The sequence below is a fragment of the Leptodactylus fuscus genome, chromosome 2 (assembly GCF_031893055.1).
Source record: "Leptodactylus fuscus isolate aLepFus1 chromosome 2, aLepFus1.hap2, whole genome shotgun sequence".
Lineage (NCBI taxonomy): Eukaryota > Metazoa > Chordata > Amphibia > Anura > Leptodactylidae > Leptodactylus > Leptodactylus fuscus.
This window is the reverse complement of record NC_134266.1, coordinates 159658315-159684235: the sequence shown is the minus strand read 5'-3', so window position 1 is coordinate 159684235 and position 25921 is coordinate 159658315. Positions and strand designations below refer to the sequence as shown.

Sequence of the window (25921 nt, the reverse complement as noted above, 5' to 3'; positions counted from 1 at the left end):
GTTGGTGGAAGTAGTGAAAGGTCCTTTTAATGTGGCTGTGAACTTGACATAACTGTTGGCCACTATTACAAACATTTTTATTTGAAAATTGTAGCTTTTGTATGTTATATTTGGAGAGAACAAGATTTTTTTGTACCTAATACAGTCTCTGATACAGTTCCCCACTGGTGACTTACCTACGGGGTCCGACATCTGGACTCTGCCTCTGGGTGCCAAAAGCTACTGCAGTGGAGAGGGAGTGGAAATAGCCTGTTCCTTGTAATAGGAATAAAGCTGCATCCCCAGCCATTGTATGGTGGCATCAGGGAGCTGCAGCTTTGCTACTGTTCTGCTGCTCCCCATCCAAAGCAGTAGGTTCTGGTACCTGGATGCTGCCAGAACAGCTGATCTGTGTGGGGTCTGGGTGTCAAACTCCACAGAGTGTGTACTGATGACCTATCCTTGTGGATATTATGACACATACAACTACTGAAACTGAATTCACATATTATACTTTCATAAACATGTTTATATATATAATTATGTTATAGAGTAAGCCCAAACATGATTATTGACCGTGCCCCACAAGTTCTCCACATTTCTGTCCCTAAGTGTTGATTACTAGTAAAAATCAATATGTTTTCTTAGGGATGCATTGCTTGTTATCCAATGGAACATTCGTGCTTTTATGACTGTTAAAAATTGGCCTTGGATGAAGCTCTACTTCAAGATTAAGCCTTTGTTGAAGTCTGCAGAAACCGAGAAGGAAATGGCAAACATGAAAGAAGAATTCCAAAAGCTAAAAGAGGCACTTGAAAAATCGGAAGCCAGACGGAAAGAGCTTGAGGAAAAACAGGTCTCATTAGTGCAGGAAAAGAATGATCTAACACTTCAGTTACAAGCGGTAAGAACATAAATATATGTTAATTATAAAGTAAATCTGTTATGTACTGAAAATACTTATTACTAGAGATGAGCGAACACTAAAATGTTCGAGGTTCGAAATTCGATTCGAACAGCCGCTCACTGTTCGAGTGTTCGAATGGGTTTCGAACCCCATTATAGTCTATGGGGAACATAAACTCGTTAAGGGGGAAACCCAAATTCGTGTCTGGAGGGTCACCAAGTCCACTATGACACCCCAGGAAATGATACCAACACCCTGGAATGACACTGGGACAGCAGGGGAAGCATGTCTGGGGGCATAAAAGTCACTTTATTTCATGGAAATCCCTGTCAGTTTGCGATTTTCGCAAGCTAACTTTTCCCCATAGAAATGCATTGGCCAGTGCTGATTGGCCAGAGTACGGAACTCGACCAATCAGCGCTGGCTCTGCTGGAGGAGGCGGAGTCTAAGATAGCTCCACACCAGTCTCCATTCAGGTCCGACCTTAGACTCCGCCTCCTCCGGCAGAGCCAGCGCTGATTGGCCGAAGGCTGGCCAATGCATTCCTATGCGAATGCAGACTTAGCAGTGCTGAGTCAGTTTTGCTCAACTACACATCTGATGCACACTCGGCACTGCTACATCAGATGTAGCAATCTGATGTAGCAGAGCCGAGGGTGCACTAGAACCCCTGTGCAAACTCAGTTCACGCTAATAGAATGCATTGGCCAGCGCTGATTGGCCAATGCATTCTATTAGCCCGATGAAGTAGAGCTGAATGTGTGTGCTAAGCACACACATTCAGCACTGCTTCATCACGCCAATACAATGCATTAGCCAGTGCTGATTGGCCAGAGTACGGAATTCGGCCAATCAGCGCTGGCTCTGCTGGAGGAGGCGGAGTCTAAGGTCGGACCTGAATGGAGACTGGTGTGGAGCGATCTTAGACTCCGCCTCCTCCAGCAGAGCCAGCGCTGATTGGCCGAATTCCGTACTCTGGCCAATCAGCGCTGGCCAATGCATTCTATTAGCTTGATGAAGCAGAGTGTGCACAAGGGTTCAAGCGCACCCTCGGCTCTGATGTAGCAGAGCTGAGGCTGCACAAGGGTTCAAGCGCACCCTCGGCTCTGATGTAGGAGAGCCGAGGGTGCACTTGAACCTTTGTGCACCCTCAGCTCTGCTACATCAGAGCCGAGGGTGCGCTTGAACCCTTGTGCACACTCTGCTTCATCAAGCTAATAGAATGCATTGGCCAGCGCTGATTGGCCAATGTACTCTATTAGCCTGATGAAGTAGAGCTGAATGTGTGTGCTAAGCACACACATTCAGCTCTACTTCATCGGGCTAATAGAATGCATTGGCCAGCGCTGATTGGCCAATGTATTCTATTAGCCTGATGAAGTAGAGCTGAATGTGTGTGCTAAGCACACACATTCAGCTCTACTTCATCGGGCTAATAGAATGCATTGGCCAGCGCTGATTGGCCAGAGTACGGAACTCGACCAATCAGCGCTGGCTCTGCTGGAGGAGGCGGAGTCTAAGATCGCTCCACACCAGTCTCCATTCAGGTCCGACCTTAGACTCCGCCTCCTCCAGCAGAGCCAGCGCTGATTGGCCGAATTCCGTACTCTGGCCAATCAGCACTGGCTAATGCATTGTATTGGCGTGATGAAGCAGTGCTGAATGTGTGTGCTTAGCACACACATTCAGCTCTACTTCATCGGGCTAATAGAATGCATTGGCCAATCAGCGCTGGCCAATGCATTCTATTAGCGTGAACTGAGTTTGCACAGGGGTTCTAGTGCACCCTCGGCTCTGCTACATCAGATTGCTACATCTGATGTAGCAGTGCCGAGTGTGCATCAGATGTGTAGTTGAGCAAAACTGACTCAGCACTGCTAAGTCTGCATTCGCATAGGAATGCATTGGCCAGCCTTCGGCCAATCAGCGCTGGCTCTGCCGGAGGAGGCGGAGTCTAAGGTCGGACCTGAATGGAGACTGGTGTGGAGCGATCTTAGACTCCGCCTCCTCCAGCAGAGCCAGCGCTGATTGGTCGAGTTCCGTACTCTGGCCAATCAGCGCTGGCCAATGCATTCTATTAGCCCGATGAAGTAGAGCTGAATGTGTGTGCTTAGCACACACATTCAGCTCTACTTCATCAGGCTAATAGAATACATTGGCCAATCAGCGCTGGCCAATGCATTCTATTAGCTTGATGAAGCAGAGTGTGCACAAGGGTTCAAGCGCACCCTCGGCTCTGATGTAGCAGAGCTGAGGGTGCACAAGGGTTCAAGTGCACCCTCGGCTCTCCTACATCAGAGCCGAGGGTGCGCTTGAACCCTTGTGCAGCCTCGGCTCTGCTACATCAGAGCCGAGGGTGCGCTTGAACCCTTGTGCACACTCTGCTTCATCAAGCTAATAGAATGCATTGGCCAGCACTGATTGGCCAGAGTACGGAATTCGGCCAATCAGCGCTGGCCAATGCATCCCTATGGGAAAAAGTTTATCTCACAAAAATCACAATTACACACCCGATAGAGCCCCAAAAAGTTATTTTTAATAACATTCCCCCCTAAATAAAGGTTATCCCTAGCTATCCCTGCCTGTACAGCTATCCCTGTCTCATAGTCACAAAGTTCACATTCTCATATGACCCGGATTTGAAATCCACTATTCGTCTAAAATGGAGGTCACCTGATTTCGGCAGCCAATGACTTTTTCCAATTTTTTTCAATGCCCCCGGTGTCGTAGTTCCTGTCCCACCTCCCCTGTGCTGTTATTGGTGCAAAAAAGGCGCCAGGGAAGGTGGGAGGGGAATCGAATTTTGGCGCACTTTACCACGTGGTGTTCGATTCGATTCGAACATGGCGAACACCCTGATATCCGATCGAACATGTGTTCGATAGAACACTGTTCGCTCATCTCTACTTATTACGCATCCATATTATTTGAGAGCTGTAAACACGTAAATTTGCCCCTGGTCCTGTCACAATATATATAAGTTAGGGATCACAGATCTCTGCCTACTTTGAGAATCTATGTCAAAATAGCTCCATAATTCTTTTAGAATTTTTTTCCACCTGATGTTAAAATATGTGTTTTAGAGACAGAGAGAGCAAGACTATTAAATTCTCAGTTTAATATCAAGCAGGGAAACTTTCATAGAGAATTATACAGCCATTCTGAAATGGATTTCCAAATTACTCCAGCCTTATCCGGTCTGAGAAATCTATTTAGTAATGTATGTGGCTTTAATAATGTATGCAATTTGTGTAAATTTTGTGATAAATCATCTCTAAAAATGTTATTATCATAAGTGACCAGATCAAATTGTGATATTGTTAAGCTTCAAAATTTGCAGATATATTTGATTTGGAAAAAGTATTGTCCGGGGACCGATTGGAGGCATTAGAGCCGGCTGTCTACTGCTTAAAGCAGTAGACACCCGGCGGCTATGGCGGCCGGGTGATCTATCTATCTATCATCTATCTATCTATCTATCTATCTATCTATCTATCTATCTATGAAAAGCATATAGGAAGAGACTATGAAACACGTTATCTAAACCTTCTCATAGGAACAAGACACTCTGGCTGATTCTGAGGAACGATGTGACTTGTTAATTAAAACTAAGATTCAAATGGAATCCAAAATTAAGGATCTCACTGAGCGAATAGAAGATGAGGAAGAAATGAACTCAGAGCTCACGTCTAAGAAAAGGAAACTGGAGGATGAATGTTCTGAACTTAAGAAAGACATTGATGATCTTGAAATAACATTAGCTAAAGCAGAGAAGGAAAAGCATGCAACAGAAAACAAGGTAAATGTTCTGTTTTGTAGCAGCAAAAAGTTGTGATAGATTAAATAATGGACATTTTATCCACAATCAGTGGCGTAACTAGGAATGACGGGGCCCCGTGGCGAACTTTTGACATGCCCCCCCACCCCTTCCCCGACCAACCGACCGAGTGACCAACACCGACGACCTCGACCGGACCCCTCCTCCGTATTCCTTCGCGCTCTATTATGTCCCTCAGTGGCCCCTGCACACAGTATTATGTCCCATAGTAGCCCCTGCACACAGTATTATGTCCCTTAGTGGCCCCTGTGCACAGTATTATGTCCCTCAGTGGCCCCTGCACACAGTATTATGTCCCTTAGTGGCCCCTGCACACAGTATTATGTCCCTTAGTCGCCCCTGCACACAGTATTATGTCCGTTAGTCGCCCCTGAACACAGTATTATCCCCCATTGTGGCCCCTGCACACAGTATTATGCCCCACTGTGGACACCCATAAACAATTATTATACTCTGGGGTCTGCCAGGATCGGTAAGTAAATAGGGCCCGTTACCAGCTGGAGCAACTCCAGCCTGGTAACGGCCTATTAAAGAAAAGAAAAACCACAGCGGTAGCTGTGTCCCAGGCCCGGTGGCAGCTGCCTCTGCTGCCTCCGTGGTAGTTATGCCCCTTTCCACAATAGCACATAGTACCTGTGGAAATTGAAAGTCAAAGACAAATTTTATATACAATAACAGGTTTCTGCGGCACTTATTGTTTTTTTTTCTCCAATCAATTTCCAGGTCAAAAATTTAACTGAGGAAATGGCAGCTCTGGATGATACTATTAATAAGTTAACTAAGGAGAAAAAGGCTTTACAAGAGGCCCACCAGCAAACCCTAGATGACCTACAAGCAGAGGAAGACAAAGTCAACACACTGACCAAATTGAAAACAAAGCTAGAACAGCAAGTAGATGATGTAAGAACAGATTTGGGATTTTCTCTTTTTCTATGGCTATATTAATATAAATTATAACTACAGAAAACGTAAGCAACAAAATGAAGCAACATCTTGAGCCCGGCTAAATTAACAATGATTAATGGGAACTATGTAAAAAAAGAGACAAATTAGAAAATTCTACTATTTTTGTGGTTTAATAAATATGGACCTGTTAAGAATTATATTCTACGAAGCTGTAAATTGCACACTTTAATTCTGTATATAATAAAACATAGGATAATTGAAAGAAGCTACATCTAAATATACAGTATATAAATTGGAATGAACCATAGAAATATGCCTGGATAACAAAGCCTCAATAAGCCCCAGCAAGGCTATCTTCACATTAAGAGAAAAATCATGTACATAAAACATATTTCTGAGTATTCCTCTTTATTCACTTTAGCTTGAGGGTTCCTTAGAACAAGAGAAGAAAGTGAGAATGGATCTTGAAAGAGCTAAACGCAAGCTGGAAGGCGATCTGAAGCTAACACAAGAGAGTCTTATGGATTCTGAAAATGATAAGCAGCAGCTGGAAGAAAAGCTAAAAAAGTAGGTTTACAAATACAAAGGAATAAGTAAAAGATTTCTTCCACCATCTAAGGCTATATTCACATGGTGGGAAATGAAGAGGACATTGAGACAGACATTTAAATTGGCCTAAGTAAAGCGATGTCTCAAGCCACAGATTTAGTGACTTTATATAGCAAGATTGAGCAGGACACCAGGATACTTATTTTTTTGGGCATCCTGCCCCAGTATCTGCCTCCTATTGAATATAATGTGAGGCAAAATCAAGGTGGAATCTGAAGCTGAATTTGGGGCAGAATCCACCTCAAATTCAGTGTCAGATTCTGCCATGTGAACGCAAACTAAATGAATGAATCCTTAGAAAGTCTCCAAAATTAGTTCAGTCATAAAAATGATTGTCCTCTGCAATGGTCCTCTGTCCTTTTTGTACAGTAGAACTGTGTTACACAGCTTCTTTGTTCAAAGGGGATGGACAACTATGTAATACATTATCAGGCTGAGCCCAATACAGCAGGAGGTTCTCTCTGCTGAGGATGTCTGCTCTTGCTAATGCGTGGGACCTTGAGCGGGGATCCCTTTTATGGCATCCAAAAGACCTAATAGAGTGTGATATACTTAGAAACCTCCTTGTACCATTCGCTAAAATATATAATGCATCAATATAAATGTACTCTACAGAAATGTAGGGAATACGTTTACTTTATCTTACAAGGAAGCTGTGTCCTTCTAATTTCTGTTTGCTGGCTTCAATAGGAAGGAATTTGAAATCAATCAGTTGTCTTCTAAGATTGAAGATGAGCAAGCCATTGTCATCCAGCTTCAGAAGAAAATAAAGGAACTTCAAGTAAGTAACTACTGATGGGTAATACGAGTAATACACATGTAGGTCTCTGTGTGTGCTTATTTTATTTCCTATGGTTTCCCAGGTGACCAATAATTTAATGAAAAATTCAGTTAATTATAGGTCTATGGACATATGCATCAATGGTGGGGAAGAAGTAATAGGATTGGGGAAAATGCACATTGGTAAATGTAAAGCAGATAAACAAAATGCTGTAATACTAAAAGAGAAAAGTTATAATTCTCATGTCCATGACGTTTGACATTGGTTACTTTTCAGGCCCGAATAGAAGAGTTAGAAGAAGAACTGGAAGCTGAACGAGCAGCGCGTGCAAAGGTAGAAAAGCAGAGGTCAGATCTCACAAGAGAGTTGGAAGAATTAAGTGAAAGGCTAGAAGAGGCAGGTGGAGCAACATCTGCTCAGTTGGAAATGAACAAGAAGCGGGAGGCAGAGTACCTGAAACTACGCAGAGATCTGGAAGAAGCCACTCTGCATCATGAAGCAACCTCGGCAGCTCTAAGGAAAAAACATGCAGACGCCGTCTCAGAACTAGGAGAGCAAATTGACAACCTCCAAAGAGTGAAGCAAAAACTTGAAAAGGAAAAGAGTGAGCTCAGGATGGAGTCAGATGATCTATCTTCAAATATGGAACAATTGGTCAAATCTAAGGTGAGTTTAACAAATTGTCAAATGTTATTTTTTTGTTTCTTTAGTGGTGAATTTAAAATATAACTAAAACATTTATATGACATAGAAGATTAGTTTCTTTACTAAGTTTGAGGGATAAAACAAAATGCAACTTATTAATTGTAGTGACTGAATTATGCAGTCAACTTAGTTGGAAAATACTCAGTAGAAGCAGTGTCTTCTCAGACATTCAAGATCCCTCTGACTTTGTTACAGGCCATATCAGAAAAACTTTGTCGAACATATGAAGATCAGCTTAACGAAGCAAAGGCTAAAATGGATGAGATGACCCGGCAAGTGAATGAGCTCACCACTCAAAGAGGAAGGCTTCAAACTGAAAATGGTATCCATTACTTTTTTTGTACTATTAATATCTATAGAAGTAGCATAAGGTTATAGAAAGCATACAGCTATAGCTATACAATTAGCATAAAACTGATCAATGTGGTTCTATAGTTACTGTATCATTTAGCACATAGGAAACACAAAGTGTTATAAGCAATGACAACCGTTTTCATAAGTGTTCAGAAGGTATTCTCCTATACAAATCCCATTCCTAAAGAAGACCCATCACTACTATGACCATGCTTTTTTTTGGAATGTAATGGTGATGACAGGTTCTCTTCAAGACTGAAAAAGTTTTTATGCAGAAAGAAAAGTCTACACATACCATGCTTCTACAAAGAAGTACATGATCCTCCCTCTCACACCCGCTTCCTGTTTCCCTAACTATCCCATGGACCATTAGCTCTATCTATCTACCTACCTACCTACCTAACTCAGCTCTAATCACCCCGCCAAATCATACTTACCTGTCTTCTGAATCCTGGAGATCATTTTTTTTTGGTCCAGGAGGCATCTTCGTCTGTGGACTTCTTGCGCATGCGCTCTTTGCTTCTGCCAGTGACTGTACAATAAAGCTCTAATGTGCAGGTGCTGGCAGAAGCAGAGGAAGTGCCGCTTCATGCCAGAAGAATGAGGATGGGTAAGCATGAGAGGGATGGGGGACAGAAATGGAACAACACCAGATCATCAGAAAATGTGGCTCGGGCAGTCACGTGACCACCCCAGGTATATAGATAAATATATATATTTTTTAATTAAGTCGATTAGAAGTTAGGCGGGGGGAGGGCATTAGTTTAGGGATTGATTTTACATTTATGCCGGACAATCCTTTTAAACTATTGGTCTCATATATGTTAAAAACAGGAGAATTTTCAAGACTTCTTGAAGAAAAAGAATCTTTAATAAGTCAGCTATCACGAGGAAAATCTTCATTTACACAACAGATAGAAGAACTTAGAAAACAACTTGAAGAAGAAACAAAGGTAATGTAGTACTTTAATTTACTTAGCAAAAACTACATATTTCTATTGCAAGATTACATTTAAAAGATGGTTCCCACATAGTTTAGATCTCATAATTTTCCTTTGTACACATATACATTAGTGGAATTGCATGGATATGTTTGTAAGAACATATCATCATCTATTCACCAGATCTGCCAGAACCGAGAAGACCAGAACCCTCTGTGGTCCATATACCATTAAATATTTAAGTCACTGAGGTCTTATCAGGCTCAGAGGATGATTATATATACTATGTGTATCTTCTGTATCATGTATCTTCTACTACACTCCAACTTGTTGTCAACTTGGTTTGTAGTACATTACACTGGGGATCAGCGGATCCCAAATTCAAGTCCCCTCATTTAACAGGAAAAAAAAGGTTAAAAAATATGGACAAATGAATGTATTTTTGTAAACTCAAAGAGCAATAAAAAGTGATCAAAAAGTCATAAATATCAAGCATTGGTACCAATAAAAACTACAGCTTGCTCTGCTAATAAAGAGCACCAAGATAGCTCCAACAGCAAAACAGTATAAAAGTTATAGATGTCAGAATATGGTTGGTAAAACATAATAAAACCAATATAAATATGGTATCGCTGTAATCGTACTGACCCACTGGACAAAGCTGCCATGTCATTTCTAATGTAGAGTGAATGATGTAGGAACAAAATGCAAAAAGTAATTTTTATGATTTTTCATAAGGACCTCAAAAACATTAATAAAAGCGAATTAAAAGATTATATTTGGTACCTTAAAATGGTACCAAATAAAAGCACAGCTTGTCACACAAAGAATTATTCCTCATATAGCAATGTCAACAGAAAAATGTAAAATTATTACATTTAGAAGGCGGTGAAGGAAATTTCTCTGTCCATTTCATGTTTATATCTAGCCCATATATCCTTAGCAGGAAAGAGGTCAATATGAAGGTAATATACAGCACATATAAATAATAGCTGTATGTATTAGATTGTATGAAAGAAGGAATTCAAGTGAACTAAAACTTTAATTTTACTGCTCAGGCCAAAAACGCACTGGCTCATGCTCTTCAATCTGCTAGACATGACTGTGATCTTCTTCGTGAACAATTTGATGAAGAACAGGAAGCTAAAGCTGAACTTCAGAGAAGTTTGTCCAAATGCAATGCTGAGGTGGCTTTATGGAGGAACAAATATGAGACAGATGCAATTCAGAGGACAGAGGAGTTGGAAGAAGCAAAGTATGTCGTCCACATATACAGAGAGAAAACATATAAACCCCATTAAGATTTGAACCCACAAACACAGAACTAACAATTAGGCCACCATATCGACCAAATAGTATCATCACATTTAACTGTAGCTTGAAATTGTGCATTAAACTCTGTTCACTTCTGTGTTGCACAAGTACAAAATAGTGGCACATTATGAGTCAGTGGTCTTGTCCATTTTATGATGGATAAGGCACTGTGTTGTGGTTCCATTTATAAATAAAACCATGAGTTTAGAACAGACCTTGATAGGAAATGGCCATAGAAAAAGAAAGCAATATTTCTCATTTACATTTATATGAACCTTATTTCATTGCCTTTACATTGTTTCCTAGAAAAAAGTTAGCTGCACGGCTGCAGGAGGCTGAAGAGGCTGTTGAAGCTGCTAATGCTAAGTGTTCTTCTCTGGAGAAGACCAAGCATCGCCTGCAGAGTGAGCTGGAAGACATGATGATTGATCTGGAGAGGTCCAATGCTGCTGCTGCTGCCATGGACAAGAAGCAGCGCAACTTTGACAAAATTATAGCTGACTGGAAACAGAAGTATGAAGAGGCGCAGGCTGAGCTGGAAGCCTCACAAAAGGAGGCCCGCAGCTTAAGCACTGAATTGTTCAAGTTGAAAAATGCCTATGAGGAAGTACTGGATAACCTAGAAACTGTAAAGCGTGAAAATAAGAATCTGCAAGGTAGGAACATTTTTCATTGGAAGTAAATGTCCATTAAATTAAATGTATCTATAAAACGTATATAACACCTAAAGAGGACCTTTCACCACTTACACTAACTACAGTTCTTTGTATCCTTCAACACTCACCACTCTACTGACTCCAACATAGTTTAAATATTTTCTCTAGCCCCCACCATACCAGAGCAATCGGTGCAGTTAATTTTGGTGCCTGATATGTCATTTAGGCTTTGGACTATCAAAAGGGTGGTCGGAGTAGGAGTAGGCAAAGAGGTGTGATTCCGAACTGTTTGATTCTTACCTGTTTGTGCATGACACTGCCCACCTAACAGTAAAGAGTCTAATTATCATATCAGGCACCAAATCTAACTGCGCTGATACATGGGAACAGTGAGGGCTAGAGAAAATATTTCAACTGTGTTGTAGTTAGTGGCGCAGCGCCTATTAAAGTAAACAAAGAGCTAGAGTTGGTGGAAATGGTGACAGAACCTTATTACGTGTGCTCTATCTGTTATGGTCAAATGGCTACATTAAAGGGGCTCTATCGGAAGTTTAATCGAGCACTGTCTCCTGTGTGTACAAGCACAGGCTACTACTGCTGATGACTCGTCTCCCTTCTGTCATACATAGCACACAGCAGAGAGAGGAGTGCTCACTGAGAATTCCTGTGCTTGCTGGAGACTAATTAGCATATGAATAAAAACGGGCTCATTCATAAACCACTGAGACAATTTACATACAAAAGGTAGGTGTGGAATAGCCTTTCTAAAGGCTATGCAAGTATGTGCTTAGTTAAAAATGACTTTTCCCAATGATAGAGCCCCTTTAATGATGCTAATAAGCTTCGTGAGGCTGAGGCCTAACGTTGCAGAAACGCAGCATTTTTTGTAGCAGATTTTGCAGCGTCTTTTTAAGCCAAATTCAAGAGTGGCTTGATATGGAATGGAATACAAAAAGGAAGCTCTAAGATGCTTCTCTTCTGTTAAATCCACTCCTGACTTTTTATTTATTTACAAGATGGAATATGTCCAAAAAATGTTTATTATTGGGGGTTTTGTGGTCTGGGTTCACTGCAGGAAATGATTGGAACCATGGAGTGCACGAACAGCACGTGGATATCATCCATGCGCCATTTTCCTGTGGATCCTACAATGCGCATGTTTGTGTCCATGTAGCCTACGGCCTTGATAGCAGTGGCAAAAGAGCTGTCCCACTCACATTGTAGCAGCTGCAGTTAAATATCTTTTCCAGTAGCCTCGTCATATGCAGGTTATGGAAACTGGGTTTGAAAAGTGTCCGGCCGTGAGCACCGGGGAGCGCTTTGTGCTCTCTGCGGTGAAATCCGTTTTTTTTAACCAGACACAAAGTCGGACATGCAGGACTTTGTGTCCGGTTTTAAAAAAAAAACCTGTTTCGCCACAGAGAGCATAAAACGCTCACCAGCGTGGTCTGACAGGTTTCCGTCTTCTGTCTGCAGAACGGAGATCGGGCACTGGTGTGAACCCAACGTAATTCAACCTGATAAATAGAAAAGGAAACATTTTTCTTTTATAAAGTACATTATGAAGTTTAATGTAATTTATGAAAATATGTTTTATAACTTGACATATGCTTTAAATTCCACAGTTTAATCCAGACTGTAACCTATTGATATTTGCTTTTCAGAGGAAATTTCAGATTTGACTGACCAAGTCAGTGAGGGCAATAAGAGTTTACATGAAATAGAGAAGGTGAAGAAACAAGTTGAACAAGAGAAGTCAGAGGTTCAGGTGGCCCTGGAGGAAGCTGAGGTAAGGACAACTTATACTATAAAAGTACATGCAAAGTATTAGATCAAACGTACACATGAGATTATACTCATTGTCAGTATAATGTTTGGGAAAAATCGCAGCGTTTTATAGTAAGTGCAAAGTGGATAGGATTCTACTGAATTCTATGCCACCTTGTGGTAAAAACCGGGGTGCGGACACACTGCGATTTCCAAAACTGGTGCAGTTTTGGAAATCGCAGCATGTCAATTATATCTATGGAAACACCGGCAGTTTCCCCATAGATATAATTGTAACAGAAATTCTGCAGAGGAGGGCCACACGGTGGCTCAGTGGTTAGCACTGCAGCCTTGCAGCGCTGGAGTCCTGGGGTCCAAATCCCGCCAAGGGCAAAAAAAACAAAAAAACATCTGCAAGGAGTTTGTATGTTCTCCCCGTGTTTGAATGGATTTCCATCCCATATTCCAAAGACATACTGATAGGGAAAAATGTACATTGTGAGCTCTATGTGGGGCTTACAATCTACATTAAAAAAAAAAAAAAGAAATTCTGCAGAGGAAAACTTGTTGAACTTTCTGTTTAAAGCGCTGCGAGAAGAACTGCGATGCATTCCCACCACATTTTTTCCTGCAGCCCTTTCTTGCTGCGAGATGTCCCGTGGGGCCTTAGCCTCACATGCAATTTAGAAATGGCACACATTTCTGAAAAAAGTGGTATAGGTGCATCATGAAAATTAACATTTAGTCAAACAATGTAAATCAATGTAATTATGACACAGAAAACTTCATACTTTTTCCTTTTATTTTAAAGGGTGCCCTTGAACATGAAGAAAGCAAAACTCTGAGATTTCAGCTAGAATTATCTCAAATAAAAGCAGAATTTGAAAGAAAATTGTCTGAAAAGGATGAAGAGACAGAGAACATAAGGTATATTCATTATATATATATATATATATATATATATATATATATATATATATATATATATATATATAAAACTGCTGATTTTCTGTAATCATCTTAGTGTGGTCTGTTATTTTGATATAGTTTCAATCTTTATGACCATGAATACAGGTACTTTCTTTGGTCTAAAACCCAGTCGTGATTTCCTTATTTTGGAATGATAACTTAGCTACAATAAGGAGATCACGGCTGCGATTCTGACAATTGCCAGGCCATAGAAAGTTCTTCAAGACTCATGCAGAAAAAGAATAGGACCAAACTGAGACTGGTCACTGATCTTCATGAACGTTCTGACAAAATTCAAAACTAAATTATTTACTACTAATAATATACATATCTATTGCATCATTAATATACAAAAAAAGCCTATTCATAACCATGTACAGTATGTATCTATACTATAACGGCAATGTATAAGTAATTAGAACTGAAATCTTTATTGCACCTAAATCCACAAAAAACAGGAGAAATCAACAGCGTATTATTGAATCACTGCAATCTAACTTGGACTCAGAAGCCAAAAGTAGAAATGAGGCAGTCCGGATTAAGAAAAAAATGGAAGGAGACCTGAATGAAATGGAAATTCAATTAAGTCATGCTACCCGGCAAGCCACTGAAGCAACAAAAAGCATGCGGAACCTACAAGCCCAGATCAAGGTATTGTGGCAATTGAAAAAGCTATTATATGTATGTATAGTATTAAAGGGATCCTATCATTAAAAGTCATTTTTTTGTCCCTAACACGTAGGAATAGCCTTAAGAAAAGCTATTCGTCTCCTACCTTTAGACGTCTTCTCCGGGCTGCCATTTGGTATATAATCCGGTTTTGGTCAGTATGCAAATGAATTCTCTCGCAGCACTTGGGGTGGGACCCAGCGCTAAAACAGCACTGGGGGCGTCCCCAATGCTGCGAGAGATCTCTCTAGCGCCGCCTCCATCTTCTTCAGGAACGGGTCTTCTTCGCGTCTTCTTCCGGCGGAGGCTTCAAGCTTCTAGGCCTCGGGCCTAGGGCAAAGCCGAGTTCACATGCCCGCCGGCCACAAGAAAATGGCCGTTTGCACAGTATTGTAAGCGGTCATTTTCTTGTGGCCGGCAGGCATGCATAGTCGGCTTTGCCCTAGGCCTAGAAGTTTGACGCCAACCACCAGAAGAAGACGCGAAGAAGAGCCGTTCCTGAAGAAGATGGAGGTGGCGCTGGAGAGTTCTCTCACAGCATTGGGGACACCCCCAGTGCTGTTTGAGCGCTGGGGCCAGACCCCAGTTCTGTGAGAGAACTCATTTGCATACCGACGAAATACCGGATTATATACCGAACGGCGGCCCGGAGAAGACATCTAAAGGTAGGAGACAAATAGTCTTTCTTAAGGCTAGTCCTACGTGTTAGGGACAAAAAATGCCTTTTAATGATAGGATCCCTTTAAATTTTTAAAAAAGTAGAGACAGAGATTACAGATGGGCAGTAACCCTTGAAACCCTTAGACCGGGGCCCCACATTGCAAGAACACAGCATTTTGCCCACAGCGGAAACCCTGTACCAAAAAACTCAGCGTTTTACAGTACCTACAAAGGGGATTGGATTCTGGCTAATGCCATCCACACATTGCAGAAAAAAATCAGCACTAGAAAAGCGCTGTATGTCAATTATACCTGTGAAAACGTATGGGTATGGATATAAGGGCAGAAAGTCCGCAGAGAAAAACTCTGCAGACTTTCTATGAAAAACGCTATGGAAAAAAACCTGCAATGCATTTTTTGCTGTGTTTCACTACATGGGTACTACTACTGTGTTTTCCAGTACTTAAAAAAAATAAAATAAATAAAGACTGCTTTTTGTTGTCCAGAAACAGTGACACTCTGGACCATGAGATGGTATTATAGCTTATTCTAATGCAAGTGAAAGAAGCTGAACTGCAATAACAAAGCACATGTACAAGTGTGCTGCTCTGATGTCCTTGTTTAAAGAAAACCTGTCACAGGAAAATGCAGATCTATCTGCAGGCAGCACACTTTCCCAGAATACTATATACTATATATTGATTAGTTCAGCTCCATCTGCTGCTCTATAACATGCTGCTTGCAAACTGCACTGCATTTCCAAAATGTACTCGTCTAGAAAAAAGTGAAGATTGCAATTAGATAAAATACAGATGCAAATGAAAATATAGAATAGGCAAGGAATTGAAATGTGTAAAATTCATCTCCTTTTTGTTTTAAATCCCATGAAACTCTTAACGGATTAAGAAACTTCCTAAACGCTACTGAATTATTTCAGGAGTGCAGTTTTGATAATGGAGTGATTTATGGAGGTCACTATTACAGAAGCTTTTGAAAGCCTCTTCAGAACTGCACTGGTCCCTTAAAAAAATGGGTTTTGGCAATGTTCTTGAGAATCTGGAAAAATGATAGTTAAATTGTAATCCTTATAAGGTCTGAAAAAAATGAAAGGCCGTTAAAAGTTTGATACCATCATAAAGCAGAAATATGGTGGCCTGGCCTCTTGGTTGCCATGGCGATCCCTTGGAACCTGCAATCTTATTGTGGGGGGTCCGAGGGGTGTCGGTCTTGCACCGGATCCCCTGGATTCTGTGATCGCAATCGATCTTCTGATTCTGGCAGGTGATCTTGACCCTCAGCAGTGTAACACAGCTGAGTGCTGGAAGTATTGCTGTAGACCAGTGGTTCTCAACCTTTCTAATGCCGTGACCCCACAATACAGTTCCTCATGTTGTGGTGACCCAATTCAGTTTGGAATGTGCGTCCATAACGGCGTTCGTTCCAGCTGAATAGCACTGCTGCAGACAGTAGTGCTGCTTCTGAGTGGCTAAAGCCATCGGAAATGTGTATTTTCTGATGGTTTTAGGCATACTTTCCAACTTTTGAAGATTAGAAAGAGAGACAAAATATGCGGCGCACGCAGCAGAATTGAGCTCCGCCCACTTTTATGTTGACTCCGCCCATACTCATTCATTTTTCATGTGCTCCCACACAGTATAATCCTCCTACAGTCACCTGTACATTATATGTCCCCTTGCCATCTCTCCCCCAGTTTCATATAACCCCTTCATCTGCCCCCAGTTTCATGTCCCCCCCTCCATCTCTGCCACCAGTTTCATGTCCCCCCATCTCTGCCCTCAGTTTCATGTCCCCCATCTCTTCCCCAGTTTCATGTCCACCCATCTCTGCCCCCCGTGTCATGCCGTACCCCCTTCATCTGCCCACAGTTTCATGTCCCCCCATCTCTGCCCTCAGTATCATGTCCCCATCTGTTCCCCAGTTTCATGTTCCCCCATCTCTGCCCAGAGCTTCATGTCCCTCCATCTCTGCCCCCAGTGTCATGCCGTCCCCCCCTTCATCTGCCCACAGTTTCATGTCCCTCCATCTCTGTCCCCAGTGTCATGCCGCCGCCCCCCCCTTCATCTGCCCCTTCATTATGTTCCACCTTAATGTTTAAAAAAAAAACAAAAAAAACCTCTTATACTCACCATCCAACGTTCCCCCGCCGCTCTCTCCGCAGTCTTGCTTAGTTGTAGGCGCAATGTGACGTCATCACATCGCGGCTACACATGCAACGCAGCATTAAAGCGGGAGCTGGCTGTGACAGCTCCTGCTTAATCGCCTGTGTGTTCAACTCATCGGCGTCCTCCGGGCACCGATAAGTTGAAACCGGGACATACCTCCCACCATCCGGGACGGTTGGGAAGTATGCTTTAGGCGTCCCCTGTGTTTTGGTCGTTCGACCCCCGCCGGGGTCACGACCCACAGGTTGAGAACTGCTGCGTAAACAAAGATCCTGTTTTGCATTACAGCGCCGTTAACTATCAGCTCAAAGTGACGTAAAAGTACGGTGCAGAGCAGGAAGGGGTTAAAAGGATATTGCTGTGTAAAGCAATGCATACTAAAAGTGCTAACTTTGACCTGAACCTTGAGGCATCAATTACCCTTGGAACTGAAAGGGTTAAGTAAACTGTTATGTACTATATGCTCAATAGTATGGAGCACGTTAAACATTATATACTACAGTTCCTACTTATATATATAACTTAGTTATTAATTATACGTATTATATCTTTAGGATCTTCAAGTCCAGGTAGATGATTCAATACATTATACTGAAGACCTTAAGGAACAGTCTGCAGTCAATGAGCGAAGAAACGTTCTTCTTCAAGCTGAGCTTGATGAATTGAGGGCTGCTCTGGATCAAACAGAAAGAGCAAGGAAGCTGGCAGAGCAAGAACTACTAGAAGCTACCGAAAGGGTCAACTTGCTTCATTCACAGGTTAACAATTCATATTCTGTAAAAAATATATATTGTAATATTTTCATGAGGATCTTTATTGTACTAAATTTCAAACAATTTCTCATTTTTGGCATAACCAAAGTATATGCCATAAATGAAGGGACAGATGCAGGTCCCACCTCAAGGCTCCTGACCCCCATCTATAGATGCTGGGAATGGAGACTATACCACACACATTTGTCTCTCTCAATCCATGTATATGGGAATTCCAAAAACAGCTAAGAAGGTAGCCTTGGCTATTTTTAGGACTCCTGTAGACTTGAAATGAAAGCACACTCCATTCTCAGTGCTAAGAAGACAGTGGACCTTCATCCACGAGATATGTTTGTGTGCCAGAGGTGGTGGTACCTACTTTTATGGCAAATCCCGTGAATGTGACAGAAATATATGGTATCTAATGGGAATAACCCATTAAGTGATAACAGTTGGTAACAGTAATTTTTTTTTTTTTACTTTAATTAAAACATATTCTGTTGCATACCTGTCATGTCACCTAAAAGGTTTAGTAACTCACTTGTGAGATTAAAAAAAGTGATTTTATCCCTATTAGCATGTGATTTGCCTTTGAGTTTATCTGTTCTAAACCTCTTAATTTCTCCGAACTGGGCCTGAATGATCTATTTGTAGATTATATATATATATATATATATATATATATATATATATATATATGTATATATATATATATATATAACAAATCTAGAATGACATTTGTTTTCTTTAGTGTAACATTGAGCTATTCAATGGTCATTAACTTCTCTGCAAATTTTGTATAAATCAATAGTGCAAGCAAAAGTTTGTAATATTTAAGATTCTTCTTTACTTTCTGTGTGCAGTATAAGGGTGACATCAAAGCAGACACCAGCTCAGGGAGAAGTGAAAATTAGAGATGTAGCCTGCAACAGGAATAATTGCTAATAATTAGAGATGAGCGAACACTGTTCGGATCAGCCGATCCGAACAGCACACTCCCATAGAAATGAATGGAAGCACCTGTGACGCCAGCCGGCCGCTGGCAAAGTCAGCATCACAGGTGCTTCCATTCATTTCTATGGGAGCGTGCTGTTCGGATCGGCTGATCCGAACAGTGTTCACTCATCTCTACTAATAATGTAGAATTCAAGCTATATCATGGCCAGGTGAAGTGTTATTCCTCATGTAAACTCACTGTGCTATTGATAACTAATAATAATAGTAATGCAAAGTTTATTAGAATGCACATTTTCAAAACAGTACAAAATTTAAAAAAAAAAAAAAGTATTAGTAAGGTTACAATCTGCTCTGCATTCTCCATTGTGGTGTCCACCTGCACGGAAGACTTTTTTGCTCTGCCTGTTTCTGTTTGAAAACAATGGCCACTTGATTGACCCCATTATAGTCAAAGGGATCGATTGGACTCCATGTGTAAACAATATTGTAACAGTTGGCTTCTCCGTTGTTCTGGTCCTCCAGCGGACCAGTATAATGGAGAGGCAGCACTAGTGTGAACCTAGTGTTAATTAAAAAGTGCACATTATACATTGACTAAACATTATTTATATATGGCCATAGACCCCACTGCATCAGTTTGTACTCTATTTTCTAATATCTATTTTTTTACAGAACACAAGCCTCATCAACCAGAAGAAAAAGCTGGAGAGTGATCTGACCCATATGCAGAATGAAGTAGAGGAGGCCATCCAGGAATGTAGAAATGCTGAAGATAAAGCGAAGAAAGCTATTACAGATGTGAGTCTATATGTACAAATGTATATACTGTATTACGTATTCATCATCAATTTATGTAAGTGCTTTTGAGATTTTTAGCAAATTTATATGCAAAACTGAAACCAAATAATTTACCAGTGTCATTACTATCTTTTGTATCAGTATTAGATAATAATAATAATCTTTAATGCATCATTATATCACTGATTAGTTTGAGACTCTGGTCTATAAGGACTAGTTCACACGGGGCTAGGGATGGCGTATTTTGGTCCTGATTTTGATGTTGGAAGCCGCATCAGAATAGGACCAAAATGCGCCTGGCGCGGCTTCTAACAGTCGTGGCTTCCCGCTCCGGAGTATGCCCAAATGAATGGGTCTAATCCAGAGGGTGCTGCTGCGAGGCAGACGCCGCAGCTGAACCGGGAACAAACCGCTCAAGGAAAAAAGGACGCTAGAGATCTACATAAACCTCTATTGTGAGGGGGCGGATTTTGATGTGGATTCAACGTCAAAACCCGCCCCTTCTTGCCTCATGTGAACGAGCCCTAATAGATTTTATGCATCTTCAGGCTGCTATGATGGCAGAAGAGCTGAAGAAAGAACAAGATACCAGTTCTCACTTGGAAAGGATGAAGAAAAACATGGAACAAACTATTAAGGATTTACAAAAGAGACTGGATGAAGCAGAACAGATTGCACTTAAAGGAGGCAAGAAGCAGATTCAGAAGCTAGAGTCACGGGTATGGCACTTTCACAACTTCATACCTATTCAGTAAATATGTTAAATTACAAATAAGCATTTACTATGGATAATATGAGATCTCTGTTGATACATAGGCATACCCTTGTATTCATACAATAACAACATGAATACAAATTTCTGTAACTTGAAACAAATTCTGTCCTAGATACGTGAATTAGAAAATGAATTGGAAACAGAGCAGCGCCACAATTCAGAATCATTAAAAGGAGTCCGCAAGTTTGAGCGTCGCATCAAGGAGCTAACATATCAGGTATGCTATTTAATATGGGAGGAAAAAAACATAGTCGTATTTACAGCTTAATTTGTAGACAGGAAATAAACAGGCAGAGGTTTTTGGTCTTGTGCAAGTGTCTGCAAAACCTATAGTGTCCCTACTGTATATTTAGTGGCCATACAACAAGTCTGCTATGATTAATCTAATCTCCAGGAAGTAAGAGGAGTACAGGAGGTATCAGACAGAGGTTGGTTCTCAGGTTAAAAATAAAGTGAGACAAGGTGTAGGTGGAATCGTCACTCGTTTCCCTTGTCTAAATTAATATATTCATGCTTAACAAAATATGTAATATCTTCTTATTGTTCTAACTTTCCTGCTCCTAAAGGCAGAGGAAGACAAGAAAAACCTAATTCGTATGCAGGACCTGATTGATAAGTTACAACTGAAGGTTAAAAGCTACAAGCATCAATCTGAAGAAGCTGTAAGTGTTGGAACATGTAGTACCAAGTACAGTAAAATTATATCATGTGCAGTAAAAATAATTATAAATGGGATTTAATATGTGATTGATTGTTGGATGGTGATAAAAATATATATACAACTAGTAAGGGTCCAGATCCTTCAGGAAGAATAACATTTAAAATAAGAGGTTAGGAATTTTCTAAGTGGTTATTTATCCTTATTCTTCTGATTCTGGTTTTGTGAAATTTCTCATTATATTGCTGATGTGTAAAGGTAACAAATGGTGGATAGAGTGCAAAGTAACAGCACTATTTACCCATTTGCAGTGGGTGTGATTGCCTTTAGCTAGAATAGAAGTACATAAAGCCACTTGATAAAATACATTGGAAAGCACATGAAATAGCATTTGTAAAGTTAGGCCACTGCTGCAGTCTACAGGATCGCATATACTGCATCTCAAAGTATTCCTTTTAACTGACATTGTAGCTTGATAATACAGGAAAGTGGACCAAAAATTCTCCTTGTAGGTCCTGTCCTAGTGAAGTAGGGGTATATGTAAGAATATGTTAAAACATGCTACATTTATAGTAGAAACTGCCCCATACCAGGGGCCCAGCCACATCACTAAATGAAAGAGCCCGGCGTCATGTGTCACCGCCGGGTCCCTATCCAATAGAATCCAGTCAAGAGGAGGTGAGTAGAAGTAACAATACATTTATACTCAACTCTACTGGGCATCCAGTGGTCCCCGACATCATCTTCCGGACATTTGTGATTTGATGCTGAAATCACATGACCCAGGAGTCTCCACTGAAGCATGTAATTGGGCCTCAGCAGTTATGTGGGGTGTGCTAGTCAGTATGCCCCACATGATCGCTGAGACTTGTGATTGAGAAACACGGCACAGGACATCAGCAGCAGACCTAAAGAGGAAGCTGGAGACAGCCAAATGAGACGAGGATGCCCATGATTGATTAGTATAACTTTTTGTTGTTCTCCCTTGCCTCCCATGGGCCTCTACCTATTATACTCTGAGGTCTATTCAGCAGAGTATAATAATAACACTGAAATGAAATAGAGGGCCGAAACTCATGAATATTTGTCTAAACAGATTTCGAGGGAGTTCATCTGAAGCGGCTCAAGGCTCTCGGGAACATATTATACTGTGTGGGAGCACTGTGGAGAATTATACCTGGGGGCACTGTGGAGAGCCTATTATCCTGTGTGGGGCTTCTGGGGTGTATGCTATACTGTGTGTGGACACTCTGGAGTATTATACTTCAGGGCACTGTGGGGAACATATTATATTGTGTGGGGCCACTATGGAGCATTATATACCATGTAGGCCAGTGTGGAGCATTATACTGTGTGTGGGGCTCTGGAGAGCATATCATGATATGTTTGGCCACTGTAGAGCATTATACTGGAAGGACTCTGGGGAGCATATTATATTGTGTGAGGCTGCTGGGGAACATATAATATTGTGTAGGGTCACTGTAGAGTATTATACAGTGGTGGGGGCGGGCTCTGGGGAGCAAATTATACTGTGTGGGTACACTGCAGAGTGGTCAGAGGAGCATTTTATACTGGGTGAGACTGCTGTGGAGTATTGTACTGTGGAGCATTATATGCCAGGGCGAGCATTATACTGTGGGGGGCTCAAAATTCCTGATGTCAGCGCTGTATGCTATTGCCTGCATCACAGCTCCATGACTAAAATCTTGCACATACATGGGGTGTTTCATGGCCGTGTCATCCCCCATACAGTTTATTGCATGAACCAGCCATGGAGCTATTGGGGCATGCATTGCACTATAGGGGATGACAATACTGAGAAAATACTCCGCAAAACCAGCTAGTCAGCAAGATTTCAGTGAAGAAGCTGTGGTGTAGGCTATTAGTAGGAACCTGTTGGATGGGCCCCCAGTTCCTCTGGTGGGCCCTAGGCTCTTCAGTCTTACACTGTGTATATATCTCCTGAACAAATTAAAGCTCAATGTTTCGCACTATGCCTATGACCATTTTGCATATATTTGGTATCTTTCAGGAGCAACAAGCCAATCAGTATTTGACCAAATACAAGAAACTGCAGCATGAGCTGGATGATGCCCAGGAAAGGGCTGATATAGCTGAATCACAAGTAAACAAACTGAGAAGCAAAACAAGAGATGGAGGAAAGGTAAGATGACATCTCATGATCACTGTGGCCTTTTGGTGTTGTTACTGTAAATTACTGGTTACACCTGATCTACATAGATGAAGTGTGTATTTTCCATTTGATATTATCCTATTATGTTTGAAATTCTGGATAAGCGAATCAAATTGAAGGGTATCATTAGTACCCTTACTACGCTACTTTTTTATGTATCCATTTTTCTTTTTAATGTATTGGTAATTTAGCCTTCAGTTTGGTCAGTACCAGTAACAAGACTAGATACATACTCATTGCATTTTGCTACAGTAACCAGTGGAAATATGTACATATAGTTTCAAATTCATATTTTATATCTCATCTGTAGGTGCGTGAAGAGGAATAAACAGAAGACTGGAGAAATCTGAAAGGCACTCTGAAACTTTAAAGCAACTTATGCTGAAGTTGTAAAGCAACTTTAGAAGGCAAATAAGTCAAATAAATCTTATCTCATATAATCTGGCTCTTCGTTGTCATATTATTTTTTTTTCATTAAGGGGTTTTTGAATCTCAGGGTTTCTTCTGCTCTCCTGTCTCCCCTCCCCAACACTTCAGTGACAAGTTGGTAGGCATGGTTAGCCTGTGTGATGGGCAGTTCAGGCCAGCTTGTTCCAGAGACTAATCTTCACAGTTATTTCTGGATTAACATACAGATACCAGAGGTACGGAACAAATACTGTTCTAGCCCTTATCAGGGATCAGCAACTGAGAACACTTTGTAGAGTTGAACAGAAATGGGACTGAGAAGACAAATTCCCCCAGCTCTGATGTAAACATTTTCTTCCATCATTTTTGTTCATGTTTGTAATGGAAGAAAAAGTTCTCCGCGCAGGAGTTTTCTTCTGTCAGAAAAGTAAAAACTTCCATCATGTTTTTTACATTGTGGTCCATAGATGAGTATTATCAGGAGGGGAGGGAGGCATTCCTCCCCACTCTCACAGTACAGCGCTATAGGTGCTGCTGTGAAGAAGGACACTTCCTGACAGACTGTCAGAAACGCCCTTCTGACTTTGAAGAGCTACGGTATCGGCACCGATAGCTCTTTGCCTGGGGCACAGATCGTGAAAGCCAACAGTGCACTGAATTCAGTGCACTGTCAGCTTTCCAGCGGTATATAAAACCGCATGTGCCCGAACTCATGAAAGGTCCTCTTTAACCCTTTCACTGCCAAGGGTCTCTGGAAATTTTGCACCTCCAGTAGCCAGAGCAATTTTTACAGTTTTGAGATGGACAAATCAAACCTAAAGTGCAACATTAAAAAAAGCATCCAACCCCCCATACCTATATATTTTCTTAAAGTACACACCTGCAGCATTGTCAGAATGTCACTTGGTTCTGTATATGAAAAGGCACCTTCATGCAATTTTGATTTAAAGTCAATGTTTTATGAAAAAATGCAAATAAATGTATATTAGTTGTTAAAAGTGGAAACCAAACAATAAATTATATGCAGAAAACCTCCTAAAAATAAGAGTTCAATTCATATCACTAAGGCCTACACCTGCATGCATGTCTTCATAAAATCACCAGAACTGGAAGGAACAAAAATCTGCTTTGAAGCTGGAAATGTTAAAAAAAAAATATCATCCTATTAAATGTAGGGATTACACACCGTGAAAAGCAAGTGAACCCCTAAACCCTATATATTTTTTGAAAGTAGACAACCTGAAGATTACATATGTCTCAATGGGTCATCAATATCCACATCCACCTTCATGCAACTTTGTGACAAACACAAATAATTTTTTTTTTAAATGCACTAACACACATATTTGCACCTAAAACTCATGCTCAATCTCACATTCATATACAAAATACATTTAAAATAATAGCTTAAGGTGCAGACAATGTGTATATATACTATATGTACTGCAAAAATCAACTACAACAAGAGCTCAGACTCCCAAAAACACTAATACAGAAGACAAGCAGGATTTTGCTGTTATTCATTAATATGTTAAAAAGATATACTGCACCTAGCAAACTGTGACACCAAAATGTAACTTTTTTGAGATTGCACATCATACCATATATAAAAATGCAACTTAATATTTCATATACACAACCACAGAGATTGCAAGCAAAAATTGCCCAAAATTTCTAATTTGTCACAAACTGACAGTGCACTGAATTCAGCACACTGTCGGCTTTCTAGCAGTATATAAAACCGGATGTGCAGGAGGAACTTGAAATATCCTCTTTAAATTGGCACGCTGTTCAAAAAAGGTTGCCTACCCCTGTCCTAGTGGGTGGGCCTCAGAACCATTTTATCTGGTTGGCCCAAGGAACCTCAGTCTGACATTGGGTATTCCCTAATGTCAGTGGCCTGTTTCACCAGGATAATGCCCCCTGGTATAGTGCAAAAAATTCTAAGTACATTTTACAAAACCAAAGCAAAATAAATAAATAATTTCATGTCAGCAGGCAGGTTCACATTGATGGGATTGGCCACTATTACATAAGTATAGCTGCATAATATAAATTAGGGAGAAAATATTTACTAACTACCAGTTCTCCCTATCTTTCCCAAATACTATGTCTCTTTGACCAATATCAGTGCCATGGAG

General features: G+C 40.9%; 1 protein-coding gene across 1 annotated transcript in view; it reads left to right on the top strand.

Annotated features, from left to right (window-relative positions):
- The window catches only part of LOC142194097 (myosin-6-like), a 58825-nt gene extending 35125 nt beyond the window's left edge, over positions 1-23700 (top strand). Inside the window, exons 23-42 of the mRNA XM_075263121.1 lie at positions 628-883; positions 4443-4685; positions 5448-5624; positions 6052-6197; positions 6930-7020; positions 7297-7686; positions 7921-8047; positions 8914-9032; positions 10079-10275; positions 10641-10990; positions 12655-12779; positions 13569-13684; positions 14185-14377; positions 17793-17996; positions 19620-19745; positions 20294-20464; positions 20633-20737; positions 21087-21182; positions 23211-23342; positions 23683-23700. Of these exons, the coding sequence (XP_075119222.1) occupies positions 628-883; positions 4443-4685; positions 5448-5624; positions 6052-6197; positions 6930-7020; positions 7297-7686; positions 7921-8047; positions 8914-9032; positions 10079-10275; positions 10641-10990; positions 12655-12779; positions 13569-13684; positions 14185-14377; positions 17793-17996; positions 19620-19745; positions 20294-20464; positions 20633-20737; positions 21087-21182; positions 23211-23342; positions 23683-23700 (3382 nt within the window). The remainder of the gene's footprint in view (positions 1-627; positions 884-4442; positions 4686-5447; positions 5625-6051; positions 6198-6929; positions 7021-7296; positions 7687-7920; positions 8048-8913; positions 9033-10078; positions 10276-10640; positions 10991-12654; positions 12780-13568; positions 13685-14184; positions 14378-17792; positions 17997-19619; positions 19746-20293; positions 20465-20632; positions 20738-21086; positions 21183-23210; positions 23343-23682) is intronic.
- The last annotated feature ends 2221 nt before the right edge of the window (positions 23701-25921 follow it).